This window comes from Molossus molossus, unplaced genomic scaffold (genome assembly GCF_014108415.1).
Source record: "Molossus molossus isolate mMolMol1 unplaced genomic scaffold, mMolMol1.p scaffold_m16_p_13, whole genome shotgun sequence".
Classification (NCBI taxonomy): domain Eukaryota; kingdom Metazoa; phylum Chordata; class Mammalia; order Chiroptera; family Molossidae; genus Molossus; species Molossus molossus.
Window position 1 is genome coordinate 42362608 of NW_023425348.1, and position 22886 is coordinate 42385493.

At 57.6% G+C, this 22886-nt stretch overlaps 1 protein-coding gene across 1 annotated transcript in view; it reads right to left on the reverse strand.

Annotated features, from left to right (window-relative positions):
- The window catches only part of MYO7A (myosin VIIA), a 79798-nt gene that overhangs the window by 27597 nt on the left and 29315 nt on the right, over positions 1-22886 (reverse strand). The window contains exons 6-21 of the mRNA XM_036257845.1: positions 22698-22840; positions 22329-22442; positions 21033-21186; positions 19986-20062; positions 19268-19387; positions 18414-18556; positions 17307-17517; positions 16703-16838; positions 13531-13637; positions 7524-7661; positions 5385-5543; positions 4856-4948; positions 2740-2834; positions 1457-1541; positions 694-912; positions 202-309 (exon numbers count right to left, since the gene is read on the reverse strand). Coding sequence (XP_036113738.1) covers positions 202-309; positions 694-912; positions 1457-1541; positions 2740-2834; positions 4856-4948; positions 5385-5543; positions 7524-7661; positions 13531-13637; positions 16703-16838; positions 17307-17517; positions 18414-18556; positions 19268-19387; positions 19986-20062; positions 21033-21186; positions 22329-22442; positions 22698-22840 — 2102 coding nt within the window. The remainder of the gene's footprint in view (positions 1-201; positions 310-693; positions 913-1456; positions 1542-2739; positions 2835-4855; positions 4949-5384; positions 5544-7523; positions 7662-13530; positions 13638-16702; positions 16839-17306; positions 17518-18413; positions 18557-19267; positions 19388-19985; positions 20063-21032; positions 21187-22328; positions 22443-22697; positions 22841-22886) is intronic.

The following is a 22886-nucleotide window of genomic DNA, read 5'->3' on the forward strand; positions in this document are numbered from 1 at the left end:
CCGCTCAGCTCTGTACCTAGGCGTTGTCTCCCCGCTGGAAAAGGTACTCACACTCTGGAGCCACCGCCCTCTGTCCCTTGTCCTGGCCCAGGACCAGCCCAGGGCACAAATGAGGGAAGGAGTCGCAGGACAGAGCCAGTGTGGGTGCCGGCTACTGAGCCAGCGGAGGGACATCTAAGGGCGGGGACATTCTCTGCTCACCTGATGCTTGCGTTCGGCCTCCTCCTTGGCCTTCTTGGCGCTCATCTCCTTCCGGAGCTTCTCCTCCTCTGCCAGCCGCATTTTCTCAGCCTCCAGGCGCCGCCGGTACTGAGGGAAGGGACAGCCGGGTGGGCACCGATGCCACCGTGCTTCCCGCCCACCCTACCCTGCCTGAGCTCTGGGTTTGGGAGCAATTTTACCACATAATTTGGCAGATAGGGAAACTGAGGCATCTGAGAAATTCCCCAAGTCACACAGTGAGCCAGGGGCACCAATGATCCCAAAACCAAACGGGGTTCGCCTTGACCTCCCAAAGATTCACAGGGGTGACTGGGGTTCCCCGCCCTGCCCTTGGATGGGAGAATGAAAATGAGGGTCTGGTCCAGTTTTGTGGTTCCTCAGGGGAGACACAGCCCTGGGTCTCAGCCAACAAGTGGGGGTGGCTTGTCTTCCTGAGGGGAGCCACAGGTGCTGCGGAGTCCCCCTCCTCACCTCGGCCCTGAGGCGCCGGTGCAGCCGGCGGGCGATCATGCCCCGGGCGTAGGCCTGCACGGTGAGCACGGCCCAGAGGCGGTGGCGGAAGGCCTTGCGAACCAGGTAGGCCCGGCAGCGGGCCTGGAACTGGATGATGCGCCGGCGGGCCAGGTGGTACTGCTGGTGCAGCTTCCGGGAGCGGTGCAGGGCCTGCAGCCGCAGGAAGCCCAGCCGCATCTGCAAGGACAGGCCCGCTCAGAGCCCCGACTCCAGACTGACCTGTCCACGGGACATGGCCGCACTGGGCCCGCTCTCCCCCGGGCATGCCCAGAGGAACAGCTCTGTCCTCCTTGGACTAGGGCTCCAGAGGTCAGCTCTGTCTCCTCTTGGGCGGGAGTTTCCCAGGAATGGCCTTGGCTCCCCCATCCTCAGACCAGGAGCGGGTCTCCTTCCTGTCGCCTCCCCAGCCCCAAGCCCAGGCTGCAGCCCAGTTGTTCTACTGAGGTCAGTGGGACACAGCTGCGTCCAGCCCCCTCTGAGGGCTGTGATGACTCAGTGCTCACACTCATCAGAACAGTCTAGAAGAAAAGCCAAACCGTTGCCAACCAGGTGGGAAAAGCCACAAGAACCAGACCAGGCCTTTGGGCGGAGAAATGGTGGGGCAGGCTGGGGCAGAGCAGGAGGCCACCCGGTCTCCTGGCACAGGCACATCCTGCTGCTACGGCAACGGGGAGGGGTCAAAGGCCTGTGGGGCCAGGAGCAGCCCCTCAGGGAGGCTCACCAGCCCATAGTTCCTCCTGCAGTTGTGGCCCCGCCAGTGTCTCTGGATCAGGGTGGCAGCGTTCTTCAGCTTCAGGAAGTGGGACCTGCAACAGCACCGTGATGCGGGAAGTCCTCCAGGCAGCCAGGGCACAGGTGGGGTTTGGAATCAGGACAGCAGGGCTAGTCCCAGCTCCGTGTCCCCGGATACATATCCCCTCTCTGCCTCAACTTCCTCATCTGTAAAGCAGGTAGAATGATACCTGCCCTGCCTGTTCACAGGCTTGTCACTTGAGCCCAAAAAGGGGACTTTCCAAAGGTGTTTATTGAATGAATAAATGTATGAATAAAAAGTAAATAAAATAAGCCTGGCTGGTGTGGCTCAGTGGTTGAGCGTCAAGCCATGCACCAAGAGGTCGCCGGTTTGATTCCCAGTCAGGGCACATGCCCAGATTGTGGGCCAAATCCCCAGTGGGGGGCACGCAGGAGGCAGTCGATCCATGTTCCCTCTCATTGATGTTTCCATCTCTCTCTCCCTTTCCCTTCCTCTCTCTCTAAAATCAATAAAGAAAAAGAAATTTAAAAAATAAAATCAATAAAGAAAAAATAATTCCTTAAAAAAGTAAATAAAATAATATGAAAGATTAAAAATTTTGAACACTGTGAACATCACTCATTACTGCCAACCTTCTCCATTATATAGGTGAGAAAACTGAGACCCAGTGAGGTTGGACCAGAGCCCACATTGACTGACTGAGTGAGCGCAGTGCTACTGCCTGCACACACTAGGCACACTCAGGTGGGTGGATGGATGGAGAGATGAACGGATGGAGGGGTGGATGGAGGGAGAGATGGGTGGCTGGAAAGGAGGGAGTGGCCAGAAGAACTGCGAAAGGGGCAGGCTGCGGGATGTTTGTGGAGCCTGAGTCACACTTCAGAGTCAGTCCTGCTGATTTGTGATTGTACAGCTATACACATGTCCCTTCCATGGAATAAGGAACACATTTTGTCATTTACAAAATCTCAAAATTTCCTCCTTGAGAAACTTCATCAGGCATCCAGGACCACAGTGTACCCAAAGTGTATGCCACATGAATCCACGTGTGTGTGCCTGTCAGTCATGTGTCTGTGTGTTCATCAGTGTGTTATGCATGTGTGTGCTTGTTTCTATGTGTGCACATGGGTGTGCATACTTATTCCTAGTGTTCAAGTTGGGGGAACAGAGGTGAGCCAAGCACTCCTGTGCACATGTACACACACACACACACACACCTGCTTGTGGGAGGAGCTGGTCCCTGCACGTACCTGTCTTTGAACCCCCGGATGACCTTCTGGAGCAGGATGACTCTGTCGGTAATGGCCTTGTCCCGCTCCACCTCCAGCAGCATGTCGTGGTGGTCCTGGAGGGCAGAGCTCCTGAGCAGTGGCCCCCAGGAATCCAAGTGAAGGCCCTCTCATCGTTCTCTTGGATTCCAGGCCTAGGCCTGGCTGGGCCACACAGGCTCCTAGCCCTGCTCTGGCTCCATGGGCACCTCTCACAGCCACCAGTATAGACAGAGGTGCTTGTGGCCGTTTCCCAGAGGCCCGGGTGGGACAAACAGAGCAGGAGGAGCCGAACTTGGATGTAGTCAGAGGGGGCAATAGGCACACACACTGGCTTCATCCCTATGGCCTTCCCTGCCCGTGCCTGAGCCTCTCCAGATGTCTGTCATATCAGCCCCTGACTGGGCCAGGCCACCGTCATATCCCTCTAGGATCTCGGCAGCAGCCTCCTACCCAGTCTCCTGGCCTCTGTCGCTCCCCCCCGGGCCTCCCTAAGGAGGGACCTTTCTAAAACAAAATGATGGTGATCTTACAGTGATGCCCATGATTCTCAGGGTTGAGCCTGGTCTCCTCCCCTGGTACCCAGGCCTCCATGATCCAGGCCTGTCTCCTCTTCACCCACGAACCCCCAGCCCTCACTCTGGTTAGACAAAACCTCATCATTCATTCAATGCCTATAAATTGAATGTCTCCATTGCCAGCACTGTGCTAGGCGCTGGAGTGAGACCTCGGAGAGCCAGGCAGACCAGGCCCAGCGCTGGGGAGGCTGAGTCTCTGTGGGGGAGCCGTATCCATCGTTAATCACAGGCCACCTCTCTTGTGGACAGGGCTCAGCACAGAGAGCTGCCCAGCCATGCCTTTCTGAATGAGTAGACGAACGAATGAATGAGAAGTGGACAGTGAGGCTCTGAAAACCTCTGCCAGTTTCTGAAGAGCCCAGAGAGGTGAGGGTGGGGATGGGGAGGGTCCGCAGAGCTGCCGGCCCTCGGTGCCATCGTGCTGCGTGCCCTCCCTCCCGTACCTGCACAGCTGGGCATCAGACAAACCAGTGAAAGCCCAGTACCTGACCTTGGGCAACTCATTTCTTCTCTCTGAGCCTCTGAAATGGGCATAATAACCCTGCCTCACTGGCTGCCGTGACGACTAAAGATCACAGACAAAAAGCCCCGCCGGGGTCCGGGCCACTGTGAGACGCAGGGCACAGTGCACATTTTTCCGATGAGGAAATGAAGGCTCAGGGAGATGACCGGACGGCCCCTCAGCCAGGAAGGAATTACAGTGGAGCCCAGGACTCCCTCCAGCTCGGGCTGGCTCCTTCCTTCCCTCCTCCCAGATGTCCTGCGCTGCCCAGGCCCCACCCGCACCAGAGGAAGGAGCCCTGCCCTGTCACCCAGGACAGCCAGACTCGAATACAACGGAAATGGAAATGAGGAAGCCGGCCTGCTGGGAGCTCACGCTGTCCCTCTGCAGCTGCCCCTCCACCACCGACTCCCAGCAAGCTCTGTTCCAAGGCCAGGACTCCGCTTCCTAATCCCAGCCCTTACCCCTCCCCAGCTGCTGAGCTCTGACGTCCTGCCCAGGCTGTGTGGGAGCCAGCGAGCTCCGGGTTTGTGCTCGGGGACGTAGGAACTAGAGACACTAGAGAGGGGTGCGCAGGGCCCATCAGAGCCTGGGGTGAACCCCGCCTGGCAGGAAACCACAGGAGAGGACTTCAAGATACACTCAGAAAATCCTCCACAGGGAGAACGAGGCTCCGAGAGGCCAGTGACCTGCCCAAAGTCCCAGGGAAGACAGCCACGGGTCAGGAGGGAGTGCAGGTCTCCGGGGGAGCCCACTTTGGTCTTCTGTCTTCTCACCCAGGTCAGTGCCCTGGCCCCACTCCCAGGTCACAGATGAGCTCGGTACCAGTTGCCCCTCTCCTGCGAAGGAGGCCTCGTTCCCCGCACACTCGTCCTATCACAGACTGCGGGACGGGAGGATCCAAAGGCCCAGCACTGACTCCACCTGATGCTGCAGCTTCTCTAGATGGCCCCCCAGCGCCCATTCCCGCCGTGACGGGAGTTCAGAGCCCCCGAGGCAGCCAGGGGGGCTTTCCCACCTTCAGAAAGATCTTGGTCTTGCCAATCTGCCAGTCATCGTGGGCGCCCAGCACAGCCTCAGCCATGCGCTGGCACGTCCCCCGAAGGTCATCCTGGGGGGGGGGGTGCACAAGGGAATAGACAGTTGGAAAAGACACCTCAGTGTACCTCCCCAGGCCAGGAGGCAGGGCTCTTGCTCCAACTCTGCACCTGACTCGCTGTGTGACCCAAACAGGTCCTGCCTTCTCTGACCCTCACTTTTCTCCGTAGCTCAGCAGGATGACCACAGACCCTCTCCCACAGCGGACCTCCAGGGCCCACCTGGTAGCACTGGCCTCGTCCATTACACCACATGAGTGATGCTCACGCCCACCAACATGGCCAGCGAAGCCCTCGATGCACTCTGTGCCTGACCCCCAGTTCTCCCCACCGTGCTGAGGTGGCCAGGCTGATGTCATGCCCAGCTACCTGTCTCAATCAGAAAATAAGGGCCTTTGCCCAGCCAGAGCTGAGACCCTCCCTCCCTGCACCTAGGCCTCAGCTCGGTACCTGCTTGTAGGCAGGCTTCACGCCGGGCAGCAGCACGCGGTACCGCTCCACGAACTCCAAGAAGCTATAGCGGATGGGGTAGCCGGCTCGGCGGATCCGAATGGTCTCCATCATCCCGGAGTACCGCAGCTGGCGCACGCACAGGTGCCGGTCGAACAGCTGCCCAGAGCCAAGGGCATCAGTGCCGGCGGCTCCTGCTGGGAGGCCAGCCCTGCTCCGGGCTCCCCAGCCCCAGACATGGGCCCAGAGAGGCCAAAGCCACACAGCAGCAAGAAATGAGACTCTCTCGGGGGGTGATGGTGCTTTGGGGACACAGAGGAGAGATGGTTTAATCCCCCTTGGGACATCTGCAGGGCGCTTCATGGAGGAGTCCTTTGCTCTAACCCCGGCAGGACAGAGCGCCCTGGAGGGCCAGGGCGAGCACCTGTGCAGCGTGGAAGCCTGACAGTCAGGACATGGGCGCTTTACGAGAGACCGAGGAGGCTAATCCACATCAAAATACTGGTTGCAAGGTGCTGGGTGCCTTGCACAACCCCTGGGGTTGCCCTTCATGTTACAGCCACTGTAGATTTGTAATTATTTTGACAACTTTCTGACTGCTGACAATAAAGTGCATTAAGAAAGAGAAACAGCCTGGCTGGTGTGGCTCAGTGGATTGAGCGTCGTCCCAGGGACTGAGAGGTCCTGGTTCGATTGTCAGTCAGGGCACATGCTGGGGTTATGGGCTCGATCCCTAGTAGGGGGCGTGTAGGAGGCAGCTGATCCTGTTCCTCTCTCACATGGATGTTTCTATCTCTCTCTCTCCCTTGCTCTCTCTCTCCCTTGCTCTCTCTCTAAAAATCAATAAAAACATATTTTTTTAAAAAAGAGAGAAAGCCCGGCTAGTGTAGCTTAGTGGTTGAGCGTCGACCCATGCACCAAGAAGTCACCAGTTGGATTCCTGTTTGGGGCACATGCCCAGGTTGTGGGCCCAGTCCCCAGTGGGGGGCATGCCGGAGGTGGCCAATCGATGTTCTCGCTCACTGATGTTTCCAGCTCTCTCTCCCTCTCCCTCTTTCTCTAAAATCAATAAAGAAAAAAAAAATTTTAAATAAAAAGAAAGAGATTTCACCCTGGCCGGTTTTGCTCAGTGGTTAGAGCGTCGGCCTGTGGACCAGAGAGTCCCGGGTTCGGTTCCAGCTAAGGGCATGTACCTCGGTTGCAGTTTATCCCCGGCCCCTGTTGGGATCATGTGGGTGGCAACCAGTTGATGTGTCTCTCTCACGTCAATGTTTCTCTCTCCCCCCAACCCTCCTGTTCTATTTTTTTAAAAAAAAGAAAGAGATTTGTCTAATTGGTACTGAGTTGTCTTTGTGGCGGCAGCAGGGCAGGGCCGGCCTGGGGCTCCTGGAGGGGCTGAGAAGGCCTCAGGGAACCAGCTGGGAGGCAGCAAGGTGTGACTGATCAGATCTGCATTTGAAACCCTTGTCCCTCACTGCAGTGGAGGGGCCTGGCCAGGGAGGCAGGAGGCAGGAGAGCAGGGAGGATGTCCTGCTGTCAAGGTCCAGCCACAGATGTGAGGCCTGGGCCCAGAGAAGGTCCGGGGGCATCTGAGAGCAAGAAAGGTGGTGCCCAGCTGCCTGGCAGAGACCTGAGCTCATCCCTCCTACTTTAGCCAGGAGCTGGCTGGGCCCTCGTTGAACCGCACAGCCCTGCGGACCTGGTCCTGAGCCCCAGGGGGCTGGTCAGCCCACTCTGGGAAAGTGTCCAGGCAGGAGGGAGGGCCAGCACCATGCCTGGCTTCCGCCACCTGTTTCCTCTCCCTCCAGGCACTTGCCCTGGCCCAGCCCTGGGCTCCCACCCGGACCCCTGGGGCCCCTCCACACCCCACCCAGCCTCCAGGAAGAGCCTTTGTGGTAAACAACACACCCCAGAGCTTGGAAGGAGAGACAGGCAGTGAGGATTTGGGCTCTGCAGCCTCGATCCCTTTACCGCCCCTGAGCCCCCTGAGCCCCCTGAGCCCCCTGAGCCCCCTGAGCGGTCAGTCCCACACCTCAAAGGAGGGGGCCATCACCCAGTCGCCACCCTGCTCCCAGGGCCCAGACCCTGCACCATCCCCCAGACCGTGGCCAAGCGCCCCCCCGCCCCGGGGTCACTCACCATGGGCTTCTTGAACTCGTTGGGTTTGATGCAGCGCACGAAGAAGGGCTGGCAGGCGCCCAGGGTGCGCATGAGCAGCTCCAGCGACCGCTTGAACTGACTGCTGAGTGTGGGCGAGCGCTTCCTGGTCTCGGCGCCCTGGGGGATGGACCACAGCGATGGGAGGGGCTGGCCTGCGCCCCTCCAGCTCGCAGGACGGGAAGGGCAGGTGGGAGGTCAGTAGAGTCAGGCCAGGGAAGCGGGCTGGCCCGGCACGTGGGGTTTCCTGTGGCCTGCCGGGTCTGGACTGGAGCTTGGACTCCCCACGCAGCCCTTCCAGGGGGCCTCCTGGGACTGGGCCAGAGAGCGCTGCAGGGGCCTGGGAGCCCTGGGTGCCCGCCTCGGTGAGCTGGGTAATTCCAGGCAAGGTGTCTCCCCTCTCTGAGGCTCCAGTCTCCCTTTCCAGGAATAAATGAGTGGCCAAATTTGGTCACCTCAGGGCACTGGGGTTGCTCCTAGAGACAGGTTAGACAGACTTATATTTAAACCCTGGCCCCATCACCTCCTGTGTGATCCTGGGCAGGTCACTAACCAACACTGAGACTCCTTTTTCTAAATGGGAATAGTGCCACCTACCCAGCTGACAGGGCTGTGAAGGGGGCACAGACTATGTCAACAGAACCCGGGAGCCTGGGACAGGAGGGGCTGCTGCCTGTGCCCTCCCCTTCCTGTGGGATTAGGGGTTCAGCAGCAGCCTGGGCGGTGCGGGCCTAGGTCAGCCTAAGAAGGCACAGAGCTGGCCTCGCACTGAGTGGCCCCAAAGCCACAGCTCTGTGCTCCAGCAGGCCCTCTCTGGGAGAGCCCGCCAGGGACCTGCACCTCCCTGCCCCAGTGGGGCCCCCCTCAGAACTGTGTGAAATGGGGGTGTCAGGGTAGGACCTGAGCAGCAAACAGGAAGCAGACCGTCTCAGACTGATACCCAGAAACTGGACATAGAAACCGAATTCTATTCCAAAGTGCTTTGATGTTCTTGTTTTGCTGGTGATTTCTCTTCGGTGAGGATTTCTCATGAATGAATTTGATCATCATGGTGAGGTTTTATGCTTTAAATGAGACATGATTTTATCTGATCTCCTGTGGCACCAGAAACCCAGGGTGCAGGTGTCGCTGTGTGAGGTGTCTGGGGAAAGCCCACAGACGATATGCCTCAGACTGAAACAGCAAACACCTGCTCCTCTGAAATTTGCCGTGTTTTCTGTTTTCGTTGGATTTGGAACATATTCTAAGGTTTGCCAAGGGAAGCTGGGGAGTGGTTGCGTTAGGGCAGGGTGGGTGTCAGGTTGGCTGCCCCCAAACCTGACCCAGCGGCAGCACTTGGAGGGCGAGCTGTCCAGGTGGGGCTGTGACCTGCCTGCGCTGGAGCCCCTGCCATGAGCACACACACAACACTGACACAGACACATGCCCGTACCCAGCACACACAGACACACAGAGCACACCCACATGGACACAGTAGACGCATAAACAACACAAGAGGACACACAGGTACACAGCACACAACACACAACACACGCAGCATATATACACAACACATACACACAGCACACAAACTACACACACAGCACATATACACAACACACATACACAGCACACACACTGCACACACAGTGCACACAGTACACACACAGCACACACACTACACACACAGCACATATACACTTTGACGGTTTTGATCACACTGGCACTACTTTTAGTCTCTTTTCTGCCAAGCTGTGAGCCCGTGAGGACAGGGTCTGCCCGGATACTGCAGTGCCCAGGGCTGACACAGTCCAGTCCACAGCTCAGCTGAACCGAGGTGGGCGAACTAGTTCCAAGTGTCCATGGGCTCCCAGAAATTGTCCACCTTCCAACTGCTCAGGTCACAAGTCTAGGAACCATCCCCAGCTCCTCTGTCATATCCAGCAGGCCAGCATCTTCCCGGCTTCCCCTCCAAAACAGACCCAGGATCGGTCTCCTTGCCGCCCCCGCCACTGTCCGCCTGTCCACGCCGTCAGCACGGCTCTCAGATCACTGCAAGAACCTCCAAACGGTGTCCGTCCCCCCACTCCACACCGCCTCCACGCTGCCGTTGAGGCAGCAGCCCTAGCGAGCCTATGAAAACACAAGCCCAGTCATGTCTGCTTCGCTCAAAACCCTCCAATGGCTCCCCAGTTCGCTCAGCAGTTCCCCAGTACGCTGACGTCCTCACCGGGCCCGACAATGTCCCACGAGATCTGGTCCCGGTGACTGGTCGTCTCTCCACCACCCTGCTCACCCCTCCCAGCCACCAGCCTCCATGCTCTTCCTGCAATGCACCAGGCAGACTTAGGGCTTGAGAAGCATCTGAGGCTTTGCCTGTGCTGTTCCCTCCCCCTGCAATGCTTTTCCTCCATAAGGTAAGGGCTGGCTTCTTCACCTCCCGTCAGCGTCTCTGCAAGGCCTGTCCTGACCTCCCTGTTCAAAACTGCAAAGCCCCCCAACAGCCTTCCCCACTCCTTACTATTTCTCTATATCACAAATCCCCACCTGACATCCTATATACTTTACGTATGTATTTGCTTACTATTTCCCCTTCTGCTAGAATGTAAGTTGCATGGGAACAGAAATTTGTTTTGTTTACTACTGTGTCCTCAAGACGTAAGACAATGTCTGGCATATAATGGACACTCGGTCAGTATTTATGATGGAACCGGGGTGAGTGGGGCTACGGGCCTTCGGGCCTTCGGGCTTGCTCCCGCTTCCCTAGCCACCTGGGTTCTGAATTTGGCTTTATGTCACTGAAGGGCAAGGGGTCCTTTCTGACACTCCTTGTCTTCTGGGATCGTCTGAAGACACATGGGAGGGTAAAGGCAGAAGTGACAAGTCCAAAAGTCCCTTTTAAACGACTCCACGGGAGGAACCTGAGCCTGAGGTGAACGGGGCTGGGAAGCTGCAGGCAGAAGAAGCCACCAGCACAAAGTGAACAAAACGTCCTGTGGACTCGGTCCCAGGGACATGTGACAGGGGTTAGACATTAATCTGGGTGCTCGATGCCCCGGAAGAACCACTGTCCTACGGCTCAGCCGATCTCTCCGGCAGCAGTGGTTGGGGTGGGGCTGCCCGGCCGCCCTGGGGAGGAGGCACAAGAAGCAAGGCAGGGAATTCAGGGGGGCAGGCTGGGGGTGCTGCCCGGGACATGAGTTCAGATCACTGGACACAGGTGTCGGGGCTTCCACCCTGCAGAAGGCACTGCGGCTGGTACACCGTGTCGAGGAAACGGACCTCACGCTCCACCGGGCGGGCTCCGGTGCTCCTTGAACAGAGCTGTCCTGCTTCCAGCACTTACAGAACATGTTCTCCTTCCTGGAGGTGCGCTGACAGAGACAGCACAGTGCAGGGCAGAGAGCAGGGATCTGAAAAGCCTCACTTGGATGTGCCCTTGGACAAGTCCCTGTACCGCCCTGAGAAAGACCTGGATCCAATCCCTGTGTGTCACAAGCTGTGTGAGATTGAGCAAGCAGCTAGGCCTCTCTGGGCCCAGGCTTCGTTAGCTATAACACGGGGGCAATAGTAATGACTCACACAGTTGCTGTGGGCAGTGAATGAGGCGAGAAATGTAAGTGCTGAGCCCCAGCCTGGCCCAGAAGAGGAGATGTAATTGGTATCATATTTGTCACTGCTGCCCTGGCTGGTGTGGCTCAGTTGGTTGGGCGTCATCCCGTGCACCAAAGGGTCGCCGGTTCAGTTCCCTGTCAGGGCACATGCCCAGGTTGTGGGCTCTATCCCCAGTAGGGGGCATGCAAGAGGCAGCCAATGGATGTTACACTCTCACATAGATGTTTCTCTCTCTCTCTCCTTCTCCCTTCTTGTCTCTATAAAAACCAATAAAATAAAAATTTTTTTAATGTGTCACTGTGTCTAATTTGTGCTCCAAAACTCCCTCAGGAGTGGGCCATTCTGAAAACCTTAGGGTCTTATGCTTGGACCTCTCCATGGTTCCTCAGCAAGTGGGTTCTAATCCCAGGGTCCAGGGGAAGGAGTCTGAGAACAGAAGATTTCGTGGAGAGGTCCCCAGAGGCCTCCAGATGCTCTGGAAGGAGAGAAGGGTGGGGGAAGATGAGGCTCAGTGATACTCCAGGACTATCCAAGACCAGGAGTGGGTGGACCTGGCAGGGGGAGCTGGTGACCACAGGATGAGAGGAAAGGCTGCAGAGGAGCCCAGAGACACACCTGTCTCATCAATGCCACGACCTGTGATAGGTGGGTTCTGGGTGGACTGCTGGGTGCTGGCGCTTCAGGTGTCTGGGGCCCCCTTCTGGTGATGGCCCTACATTCACCCTGTCACCCCACTGAGCCACAGTGTTGGCCTGGGGGGTGGGGTCCAGGGCTGATCCATGGACAGAGGCCAGAGGCCACCACCCAGACATGTGCCCAGCCCCTGGCGTAGGGGCCCTGCTCTGCCGCTGTGGCTTTTGTGAACTGTTGAGAACTCTGTGAGGCACCGGGCAGCAGGGCGATGGACGGCAGAGGGACTCGGCACTAAGGTCAAGCGTGGGAGGATGTCAGTACTAGGCAGAGAGGAGACTGAGGGTTGAGAAGAGAAAAGGGAGGCCAAGGGGAAGGCAGAGCGATGCCGCTGCCAAGGGGTCCTCAGCGCCGTTGAGACCTAAAGTGCCTTGGCAGCCACGACCTGAGGTGGAGGTCAGCACACACCAGGGTGCTGCTCCAGGGCCTAAGGAGCTGTGGGGCTGACGACTTCTAACGCCAGCCCCCCAGGGTGCTGACTTGGGGTGAGTCACAACCCATCTCTGAGCTTTCTATCTGCAAAATGCAGAAAATACCACCTGTCCGTCCTGCTCCAAGGTCAGCAGAGGATATGACCAAGCTGCAGACATAGGAACGGGGACAGAGCAGGGCCTCAGAGGGACTCGGTGGGGCAGAGGACTCGGAGGCACAGGCGTGGTCCCCGCTCTGCCCTGGTTCACAGGGTAGCTGGGCAAGCCCTGCCCCTTTCTCTAGGACTCAGTTTCCTTCTTTAAGAAACTGAGATGCCTGCAGTACACACAACTCAAAAAAAAAAACAAAAACAAAGCCACTCCACAAACCACTCCACAAAAAAACACACTCAAAAAAAAAGAAGGAAAAGCCGGCCCTTTCCCCAAGCCTCAGTGCCGTGGGGGCCAAGGACACAGCCTCGTCCCAGGGGCCGCTGAGGCCTCTGGGGTCCTTTACCTTCGCAGAAGCTGCTGACTGGCGGAGAGTGCCGGATGAATAACCACAGAGAAACTATAGCAGGAACCACAGTGCAGGGCGAGGGGCGGGGGCAAGGAGAACGGGGAGGGTCAGAACCAGGGAGAGAAGAGGACCCTCAGGGCAGAGGTCTGGGTTCCTTGGGGCTGGGGACATCAAAAGCCCCTGGACGGGCACCAAGAGGGCAGCAGCTCTGCCCCCCCGTGAGCCTCTCCGTGCACCCTCCAAGGAGCCACGGGACAGGAAGAAATGTGAAATAAAAAGGCATACAATCCTGCAGGAAAAAATCCACCAGCCTACCGCTCTACAGACAAAGGAAATGTTGAGGGTGGGAAATTCTCCACCCTGTATGGTGGCCAGGGCTGGTGCAGATATATCCCTTGTGCCATTTCTCTGAACACCCACACCCACCCCAGTCCTTAAGGCTGGACACGCTCCCTTTGCCCTGCGCCCTGTTCGCAGCGGGAGGTCCAGGCGGGGAGGGAGTACCTCTCCGAGTCCTGATCAGGCTCCACTCTGTGACCCCTCATATGACCCTTCTCTGGGCCTTGCGCTCCCTTGCACCCCCCAGTCAGTACAAGAGGGCCAGGTGGGAGGATCTTGGAGACCCCCAGGCCCCTCCTAGAAGCACAGGAAGGCACTGTGCCCGCTCTGCAGCCAGAGGGACTCAGCTGCAGCTGTTGCTTGGACAAGGGGTGTCTAGACTCTGCCTGGCTTCTAGGGACCCTTCTGTCCAATGGAAGCCCTGCCCTGACATTACCATGGCGACGTCGGCCTGGAAGATCTGCTTGATGAACTTGTTCCTGGAGGAGTGGACCAGCTGGATGATGTCTCCGTGCAGCGTATCCCGGTTCTTCTCCAGGAAGCCTGGCAGAGCAGACAGTGGTCACACCTCACCAGCTCCGGCAGCCTCCACCGGACAGGACAGCCCCGCCCCAAACCCTCCCCAAGGCCAGGACGACCCTCAAAGTTCACCCAGTTCACCCACATCCAAGTTACAGGGGGGACACTGAGGCCCGGAGAGGGCAGCGGCTGGCCCAAGGTCCCAGAGACAGCGAGGGCAGAGTGAGAGCTGGAACTCCGACTCCCCGGCCACACAGCCCCCTCTTCAGCCTGGTCAGAGACGAGCAGGAGGTCCGGCCTGGGCGATGGGGCACCTTCCTGACTGAACCACCCCAATGCCCCAGTGACAGTCTTAGTCTTTTAAACAAAGGTATCAAAAGCCCTTGTTAAGTAAGAGTCACCTAGGAGAGAATACATGTTGATACCAGCCAACTTGACTGAAAAAATGGACCGAAAATAGCTTGCCTTCTGTTTTACAAAGTACCCTCACAGCTCTGATGTTCACACCTCCCCTTGGAGGTGCAGGACAAACAGGAGTCATCTCCTCACCCCACAGCAGAGTAAGCCGATGTTCAGAGAGGCTAAGCAAGGTGTCTCACATCACACAGCAAGACACAAGCAGAGTTAGGACTCCGCAGGACCCCTGGTGCCAGTCCCCAGAGAAAGACGCCACCTCCAGGGACTGGGGAGTTAGAAGCTGGTTAATGGGGCCTCGCTGGGACGGGCAGGAGACAGATGCCCACCGGCTGGGAACGCCTGAGGAGCAGGAACCTGGGGGGAAGTGGCACCCTCTCCCCACGCGACTCCAGCTGCCCGGGCGGACGGCACAAGGACTCAGTGCCGGGCTGCCGCCCGGCATGTGAGGAGGGCGGAGCTGCAGGAGCACTCAGCAGTGGAAGGGCGGGCTCTGGAGTTGGGAAGGGAGTGTAGGGCTCGAACTGAGGCTCTATGACAGACTCACTATGGGACCCTAGGAAGGTCCCCTCTGGGCCTCAGCTTCCTCATCTGTCAGATGAGGATGTCCGTACTCATAAGCTGTTGCTTCTCTTCAGGTCACGTATCACCACCCATGCTGGGTTAAAACAGTACTTCACGAACCAGAAAATGCTGGTAGAATTGCTTCAAGCAGCTCAAAACTGGTTAGTGACCTCAGGCAGGTCACTTCCCTCGCTCAGCCTCAGTTCGCAAGTCTGTCAAAGCAGATGGCCCTCCTGTTCCCTCCAGATCTAACGTTCTGTAATTGTATAAGTTTGTGTCAAGTTCACTCAGGCTTCATTTCTGTGTCCTTGGCAACAGCAGGAAGCCTTACACATAACAGATGCTCAGTGAGTGTTGGTTGAACTGAACTGAAAAACACAACCCTCTGTTACTCCAAACAACAGGACGGTGGGTTTGCCCAGCAGTCCTTCAGATGTAACGTTGGCTTCCTTCTTCCTAACAGTAGGGTGGGATCGCACACCCAGTATTTTTTTTTTTTATCCTCACCCGAGGACATTTTTGCATTTATCTCCAGATAAAGCGGGAGGGAGAGAGGGAGGAAGAGAGAGAGAAAAATATCGATGTGAGAGAAACACATCGAGTGGCTGCCACCCACACAATCCCAACCGGGGTGGGGGACAAACTGCAACCGAGGTACGTGCCCTTAGCGGGAATTGAACTCGGGACTCTCGGGTCCGTGGGCGATGCTCTAACCACTGAGCCAAACCGGCCAGGACTCACATCAGTATTTAAGGAGGGCCGAGCAGCCTTCAGATCCCACCCTGCAGCACGGCTCCCTGTACACACTACTGCCTCTGGACCCACTCAACAAGGAAGCACTAAACCCACAGCTCCTGGCTCATTTGTTTGGCTGTGGGTGGGACCCCTGGGGCCGAATGGCAGGAGCTCGGCGTGGGCACATCCCTTGGCTGAGGCCCATTCCAGGCTGGCCCTTCACTAAACCAGAGTGGGAGGGGCGCAGTGGGCTAGGGCAGTCTGCAGGCTTGGCAGACCCTGTAAGAATTCCAGGCGGGGTAAACTTGACCTTGTTTTGACCCTCTTATTGACTTCTAGCTTGTAAATGAACCCAATCCCATGTCCCGAGAGGAAAGAAGTGTCTTCCCTTCAAAGCTCGCACTTGGTCTCATTGCTGAGAGTCTCGGTGGGTGGCTGGGCTGGCTCTAGGCCTGGCTTTACATCCAGTGGGCTCCGTCGGAAGGACAGTGAACCCCCCTGAGAAGCCTCAGTTTCCCATATGTACAAAAGAACATTGAGCCCACCTCAAAACATTGGAAGCAGGGGCTCAAATAAACACTTGTACACCAAGTTCACAGCAACATTATTTGCAGTGGCCAAAAGGTGCAAACAACTCAGATGCCCATCGACGGGTGAGAGGAGAGATTAAAAGGACACCTGCTGTGACACGCATGCACCTGGAGGACACCGTGCTCCGTGAAATAAGCCAGACGCAAAGCGTGTGATTCCACTTACACGCAGTACTTTAAGTAGCCAAATATGTAAAGAGAGAACGTAGGTTAGCGGGTATCCGAGGCTGGGGATGGGGAGTTATTGTTAATGGGTCCAGAGCTTCGCTTGGGGTGACAAATAGGCTCTGGAAACGGAGAGCAATGATGGTTGCATTATATGATGAATAACTTAATGTCACTGAATTGTAGACTTAAAAATTGTAGAAAATTTTACATTATATATATTTTACTACAGCATTTTTTTTTTCCTCACCCGAGGACATTTTTCCATTTTTTGTTCAGATAGAGCGGAGGGAGAGAGAGGAAGAGAGAGAGAGAGAAATATCGATGTGAAGGGACACATCGAGTGGTTGCCACCTGCACGACCCAACCAGGGCCCGGGACAAACTGCAACCGAGGTACGTGCCCTTAGCGGGAACTGAACCCGGGTCTCTCTGTACCGCAGGTCGACGCTCCAACCGCTGAGCCAAACCAGCCAGGGCAACTACAGCATTTTTTAATCTCTCAAAAAAAAAAAAAAAGATTGGTCGCAGTGTTTCCTCTGTGTTCCGGGAGCCTGGTGACGGTCCTGGTGGAGAAGGGGAGGGAGGGAGGCACAAAGAGCAGCCCCGCCGCCACCTGTACCTTGACTCTCATAGTAGACGACGCCGGCGAAGTGGTTGATCCCGAACTGGGTCTCGTGGTTGTTCTTGGGAGGGATGTAGTTCGAGTTGAGCTTGTGCTGCGAGTTCAGCTTATGCAACATGGTAGTGTCCGTGCCCTGTGGGGACCGAGGGACAGCTGTCGGGCCACCCCTCTCCTCTCCCCCAGGCCCCACTGCCTGTTCTGCCCCATGTCTTTGCACCCCTCTTCTGTCCTTCTCGAGAGCACCCCCCTTTATTTATAGCCCACGCGGGAGCTCTTTGGGCCTCCATTTCCTCATCTGTTAAGTGGGGAAGCGGAACAGCACAACCATGAGAGTACATCCCCGTTCAGATCTACTCCGGGATAAACCAGGGGAACAGCCCCTCCCCAAGCCTGGTCTGTGTCTGGAGCACCTACTCTGTGCCAGCTGTGTGCCTAGACGTCCGTCTGGGGCAGGACGCAGTGGACTGCAGGGGACTCCCGAATGTGGAAGAATGCACTTGAATTGGCCCAGAGCCACCCTGAGAGGCGGGTGTCACTAGCCCCTTCTGCAGATGAGGAAAGCTGAGGCTCGGTTCGGAGGACCCGCCCTCCGCAGACCCACCTTGGGGAACTTGCTCTCCTCGTCGATGAGGGAGATGATGTTCATGGGCTTGTTGGCGATCATGTCCAGGGCCTCCTGGTTGTCGGTGAACTCGATGTGCAGCCAGTCGATGCTCTCCAGGTCGTACTCCTCCTGCTCCAGCTTGAACACGTGCCGCACGAAGAACTGCTGCAGGTGCTCGTTGGCGAAGTTGATGCAGAGCTGCTCAAAGCTGGGGGGTGCACAGGGGCCGCGGGGTGAGCGGGTGGCGTTCAGGCCCTGCTCCACCGCTCAGGGGCCCAGCTCTGCCTCCAGGGGCACACTGTTCCTGCTGCAGACTCTGACCTCTGAGGTGGGTGGGACTGTCCAGGCTAGTGCCCTAGTGCCCAGGGCTCAGGACCCCCAGTTCGGGACCTTTCACCTGCCTGACCAGGCCCTGTGGGGAGGGCTGGCAGGTGGGCCGCAGGCCCCGCAGAGCACCTGGAGGAGAAGAGACCAGGAGAGAGCCAAAGTGTCCGCAGGACCTGGAAAGGGGTCTGATGAAACTTGGATGCACAACCTTGATGGCTGACATCTCTGAGCCGCCAACTCTCCTCTCCCACGTGACACTCAATGTGGCTGTTTTGGTGGGGTGGGGATGGGGGACTTTGAGACATCAAAACATTACAGGAATGAAAATGACGCAGCTAGAAGGTGGGGCAGGGCCAGCTGCCTGTCACTTGAGATCCACCTGGGCCTGCTCCATCGTCTGCCCCTCATGCAGCCCCAAGAGTGGGACGTCAAGCGTGGCCGAGACCCCATCTCGACTTTGGCTCAGGCCCAGCCTCACCTGTTTCGAGGCACCTTGCAGTGGGGGCACCAGGCCCGTCAGCAGTGAGGCCTGATGCTACAGGGCCTCCCCTCTCCCTCCCCCCACCATCCCTTCCTGAGCCGGCCTCAGCTGACCCTGGGGACAGAGGGGATGAGAAGGAAGGGGAGAGGGCCCACCAGGACGACTGGGGTCGTTTTTCAGCAGCCTGGCAGGGTGTGCGCGGAACAACTGAAAGTAGTTTAGCGGGGGAGAAGCGACACGTCTTAGTTCTGTGTTGTGGAGGAAAAGTTCCCGCAGGGCAGAGCCCCACAAGTTACCTGTTCACAGCAAAGTTCTCGAACCCAAAGATGTCCAGGAGGCCAATGGACCGGCGAGAGTTCTTCACATCCTGGGACGGGGGCTTGTAAATCGCGGCGTTGATCTTGTCCACGATCCACACGAAGAGCCGCCCGTAGATGCCCTGGGAGGCCCGCGGCCGTCAGCCTCGGCCCGGCCAACCCGAGACCCGAGCTCCGGGGCCCTCGGCGGCCCTGCTCCAGCCCCTTCCACGAAACAGCGTGCTCTTGGGAACCCCCAGCCCTGCACTCACGCTGTCTCCTCTGCCCGGAGCACCCTTTCAGCTTGAACACTTCCCACTCAGTTTTAAAGCTCCCCAAGAAACCTTTCCCAACCTCAGAGTTTGGGAGGGAGCCCTCCTGTGGACTCCCATTTCTCCATCTGCCTCTTGTCTCCCCATCAGCCCTGAATACCTTGGGGGTCCCAGAGCCAAGCACAGGGCCTGGAGCAGGGAGGGGCACAATGGGCAGCAAGGGGGTGACTGGAAGCAGGCAGGACTCAGTGCCCTCCTCACCCGACCCAGCCCTTCTTCAGTGTCTCCTCTGAGAAGACCAGAGATGTGACCCAGCATGAAACCCAAGGCCAGGTGGAGGGCCTGAGGGGACCAGAGGTGGCAGGGCCCCTGGAGGGCACAGCTCCCAGCTCCCTGTGGGACGCAGGAAAAGCAGACTCTTGCCCAGGCTCCCGAGAGAGTCAGTGGCCAGTCCTGGACCCAAGGGAGGCGGGGGTCATGGCCCAGATGCCCACCAGCTCTGTGGACTCCTCAGCTCCTGCCCATCAACAACCCATCCTCCCGCATGGCAGGGGACAGCAGGTGGCCACTCCACAGACCCACCTTGACAAAGGCATCTCGAACATCCAGTGCCTGCTCCCTGCTGAGCGGGGTGGACACTGTCTCCCCGCGGGTGATGAGGGTGCGGCTGGTCAGGCAGTTCATCAGGTCTGGGGGGTTCACCTGGGGGGGCAACATCAGGAGCTCACCCAGCCACTGCCAGCCGGTCCCTTCCTAGAACTCCCACCTACAGCCCCGTTCCCACTTCACACCAGGCCTCACTCTGACTGTCCCCTTCACTAAGAATGCCCTTCCCTGTGGCCCCACAGCCTAATCCTCCCCAACCTCCAAAGCCCACCCTAACACTGCCCGAAGGCTCTGCTCTCTCTGACACCCGCCCCCAAGCCCCCCAGGCGTTACCTGTCCTCAGGGCTGGCTCTTACTCTGGCTTTATTCACTGCAGCCTTCCCGCCCAGGGTAAAGCCTAGTGTCTGCTAAGAGACCGACAGACTGATTCTCTAGGGGCCCCCAGCCCTGGTGCCTACGGCCCACTGTCCCCAGGAGCAGCTGGCCTGAGACAGGCAGTGCGGCTCTGCTCCTCCTGGGGGATCTGCGCCCAGCACACATCTGGTACGCAGTGGTTCTCCATGCCGAATTTCTGGAACTTTCCCAAGCAGAGGCCCCAGCTCCTTGGGCCTCACATGCCAAGACCCTGAGCCTGAAGTCAAAACTGTCCCTCAGAGAAAAAAACAGCTATGGGGACAGAAAACCAGGCACTGACCTCAAGCAAGGATGCAGCTGTGGCCAGGGACGGGGAGAAGAGGACCTCGCAGGCATCCAGGTTTTCAAATGTCCGGGCTGCAAGAGGGCACAGCATCAGGTAAGGGAGGGTGGGCATGGGGGCTAGGGGCAGTCTAAGGGGATCCAGGGTGTTCTCAGGGTGCCTGGGTCAACGTATGTTTGAGGAATGTTCTCATCGTGAACTCTGGGCACCATGAGCATAGAAACCGTGTGCATCCAACACGGTTCTGTGCCTGGCGCCCAAGTATCAGACGCTGGCAGCCACGCCCCTCTCCCCCAGGCTCCCAGAACACTCTGCGGCTCCTGTGAGACAGGCTCAGTGAACTTGCTGAGCTTAGTGCCAGACACTCTCTGTCCTTCCCAAGTGTGCCTGCCCTTTGCACACACTCCTCCTTCTGCCTGCTGCTCCCTTTCTTCCTGTCTCTTAGTCTTTCTTTTTTTTCCTAATTGATTTTTAGAGCGAGAGACATTGATTTGCTGTTCCGCGTATTTACGCATCACTTAGTCTTTAAAGACTCACTAGACTGTGAGCTCCTTAGAGCTGGGAGTATTCATTCATTCACTAAACAAACTTTCCCAAAGGGACAGTTTTGACTTAAGCTCAGGTTCTTACTCTGTCTGGGGCCATGTCGGGTGACAAGGGCAAGAGCAAAGTGGGACTCGGTGCCTGCCTTAGACAGTCACCTCTCAGCCTGCCCATAGTAGGTGCCCTTAGTATGAATTAACTCAAAAACTGATTCCCTCTCCAAGACATCTGACCTTAAAGAAGAAACCAAATTTGGAAGTGATCTTAAGGGGCCAATAGTCAACCCCCCTTATACTTTATCTGTACATCTCAATGGTGGAATTTCAGCACCGTGAAACCACACCTGAGGCTGGGAGATCGGTTCAAATCTACCACAGGTGCATTCTCCCAAAGAAGGTACATGCTGAGACAGAAACTGAACCACCTTTACCCCCGGACAGCTGCTGTCGTGCTGCCCTCGGACCCAGCACAGGGTTGGGTGGGCTCATTCAGGCGCCTCACCCTCGTACTGCAGGTTGCCCAGGTGCAGGATGGAAGCCAGGAGCTTGGAGATCTCCCAGTTCTCGGTGTCGGTGAACATGAGCACCTTCATGGCGGAGCGGATGTTGGCATACTCCTGGCTGTCCTCCCGGCCCTCACAGGTGATGCAGTTACCCTGGTGGGCAGGAGTGGGAGCAGCAGAGCTTCAGGAAGGCCCCAGAGAGGCCGTGCCTGAGCCCAAGGGCCCTCACTGCCAAGCCCAGCCAGCCTGGGCTCCAGGCACCAACCTCACCTAGTGAGCGCCATGGCTCCTCCGGAAAGTCTAGAAAGCTCCTGTCTGGGCTTCTCCAGGACACATTTCCTATGCCTGGAACCCTGGATGCCCCTTTTTCTCATAAGTAGGAGGAGCTAGGTCACTGATGTCAGGCCTGGTCCACCACCCTGCCTGGCAGTCAGAGCACCAAGGCCCTGCCATGCGCCCTCTGCACCCATGGAACCCAGCCTCAGGGACTTGAACCCCTCACCAGGTGCAGCCTGGGATGCAAGGAGCATTGTCAGGGCCTGCCCCATTGCGTGTGCCCATAAGACCCGTGTGTGTGTGCGTGCACGCACGTGTGCAAGTGTACCAGGCCAGCCAGCTGCAGGAAGTGTCCAGGAAGACCTGTTACACCTACAACACGTACAGTCACACACATGCACCTCTGTTGTCCTGCATCCCTCAGATGCCATTGTCCGCGCTTGTGTCCATGTAGCTCAACCCAACCCAGCTCGAGGCAACCAGCAATAGGGGCTCCCCAGGACTAAGGAGGCTGCTGCCCCCGCAAGCTAGCTTACTGTGTACAAGGCCAGCCACCTAGTTCTGGTGGCATCCAATGGCCTGGGTCTACTTCTCGGTGGTGTCCTGCCAGCAGCAAGAGGCTGGCACCATGCCCCGCAGTCAGTGGCCCTTGAGTATGAACCACAGCGACCTACACGCCACTCTCTTGGGGGCCTGGCAGAGGTCCCAGGCTTCATATCTTCAAAGACTAGACTAACATACATGCACAGGTAGGTCCAAGTGCATGTACACATGGGTGTGTGTGTCTGAGTCCCTGGCTCTGGGACGCCTACACACATTTAGGAATGAGTGTCTGTGGTGAGAATTTGTCTAGATGTGTGAGCACGTGGGTGTATGCCCAAGCCAGGCACAGGCCTTGTGGCACACGCAAGCCCAGGGTGGGTGCAGGAGAGAGCCCAGAGCTGGGGAGGGTCTGGGTGGGCTCCCCGACTTCACTGGGATGGGCGTCCCCCTCCCTGGATGCCCCGCCTGGGCCTCACCATAGCCAAGTAGTTATAGTCCGTGGCCTGGCCCAGGCCCAGCTTCTTCTTCTGGTCCTCGCTCATGCCCTCCAGCATGCAGTAGAACACGTGGTAGTTCCTTTCATCGGGCGCCTGAGAACGTGGGCACGGGTGTTGGGGTAGGGGCAGGAGGGCAGGAGGAGGCCATCAGGAATCGATCAAGGAGACTGGAAACACGGTTTCTATTTTAACAACTGGCTTTTAGGAAAAAGCTCCGTGGTGGTTTCGTGGGATTTCAGGCACAGGCAAGCAGGCGCAGCCTAGGCTATGCGGACGGTGTGAACACCGCGCAGCACTGTGGCTCGGGGTCCTGTGCAGGGACAGCTCCGCCCCCGGGCTTGGGCCCACCTGGCGACAGACGCGTGACTTCTCCAGCAGGTACTGCTCGATCTTGGCGCCCTCGATGGCGCCCCGCTTGTTGAAGTGGATGTCAATGTACTTCCCGAAGCGGCTTGAGTTGTCATTGCGGATGGTCTTGGCATTCCCGAATGCTTCAGGGTGGGTAGAGGGTCAAGGCAAGGTCAGCCCCCACCCAGC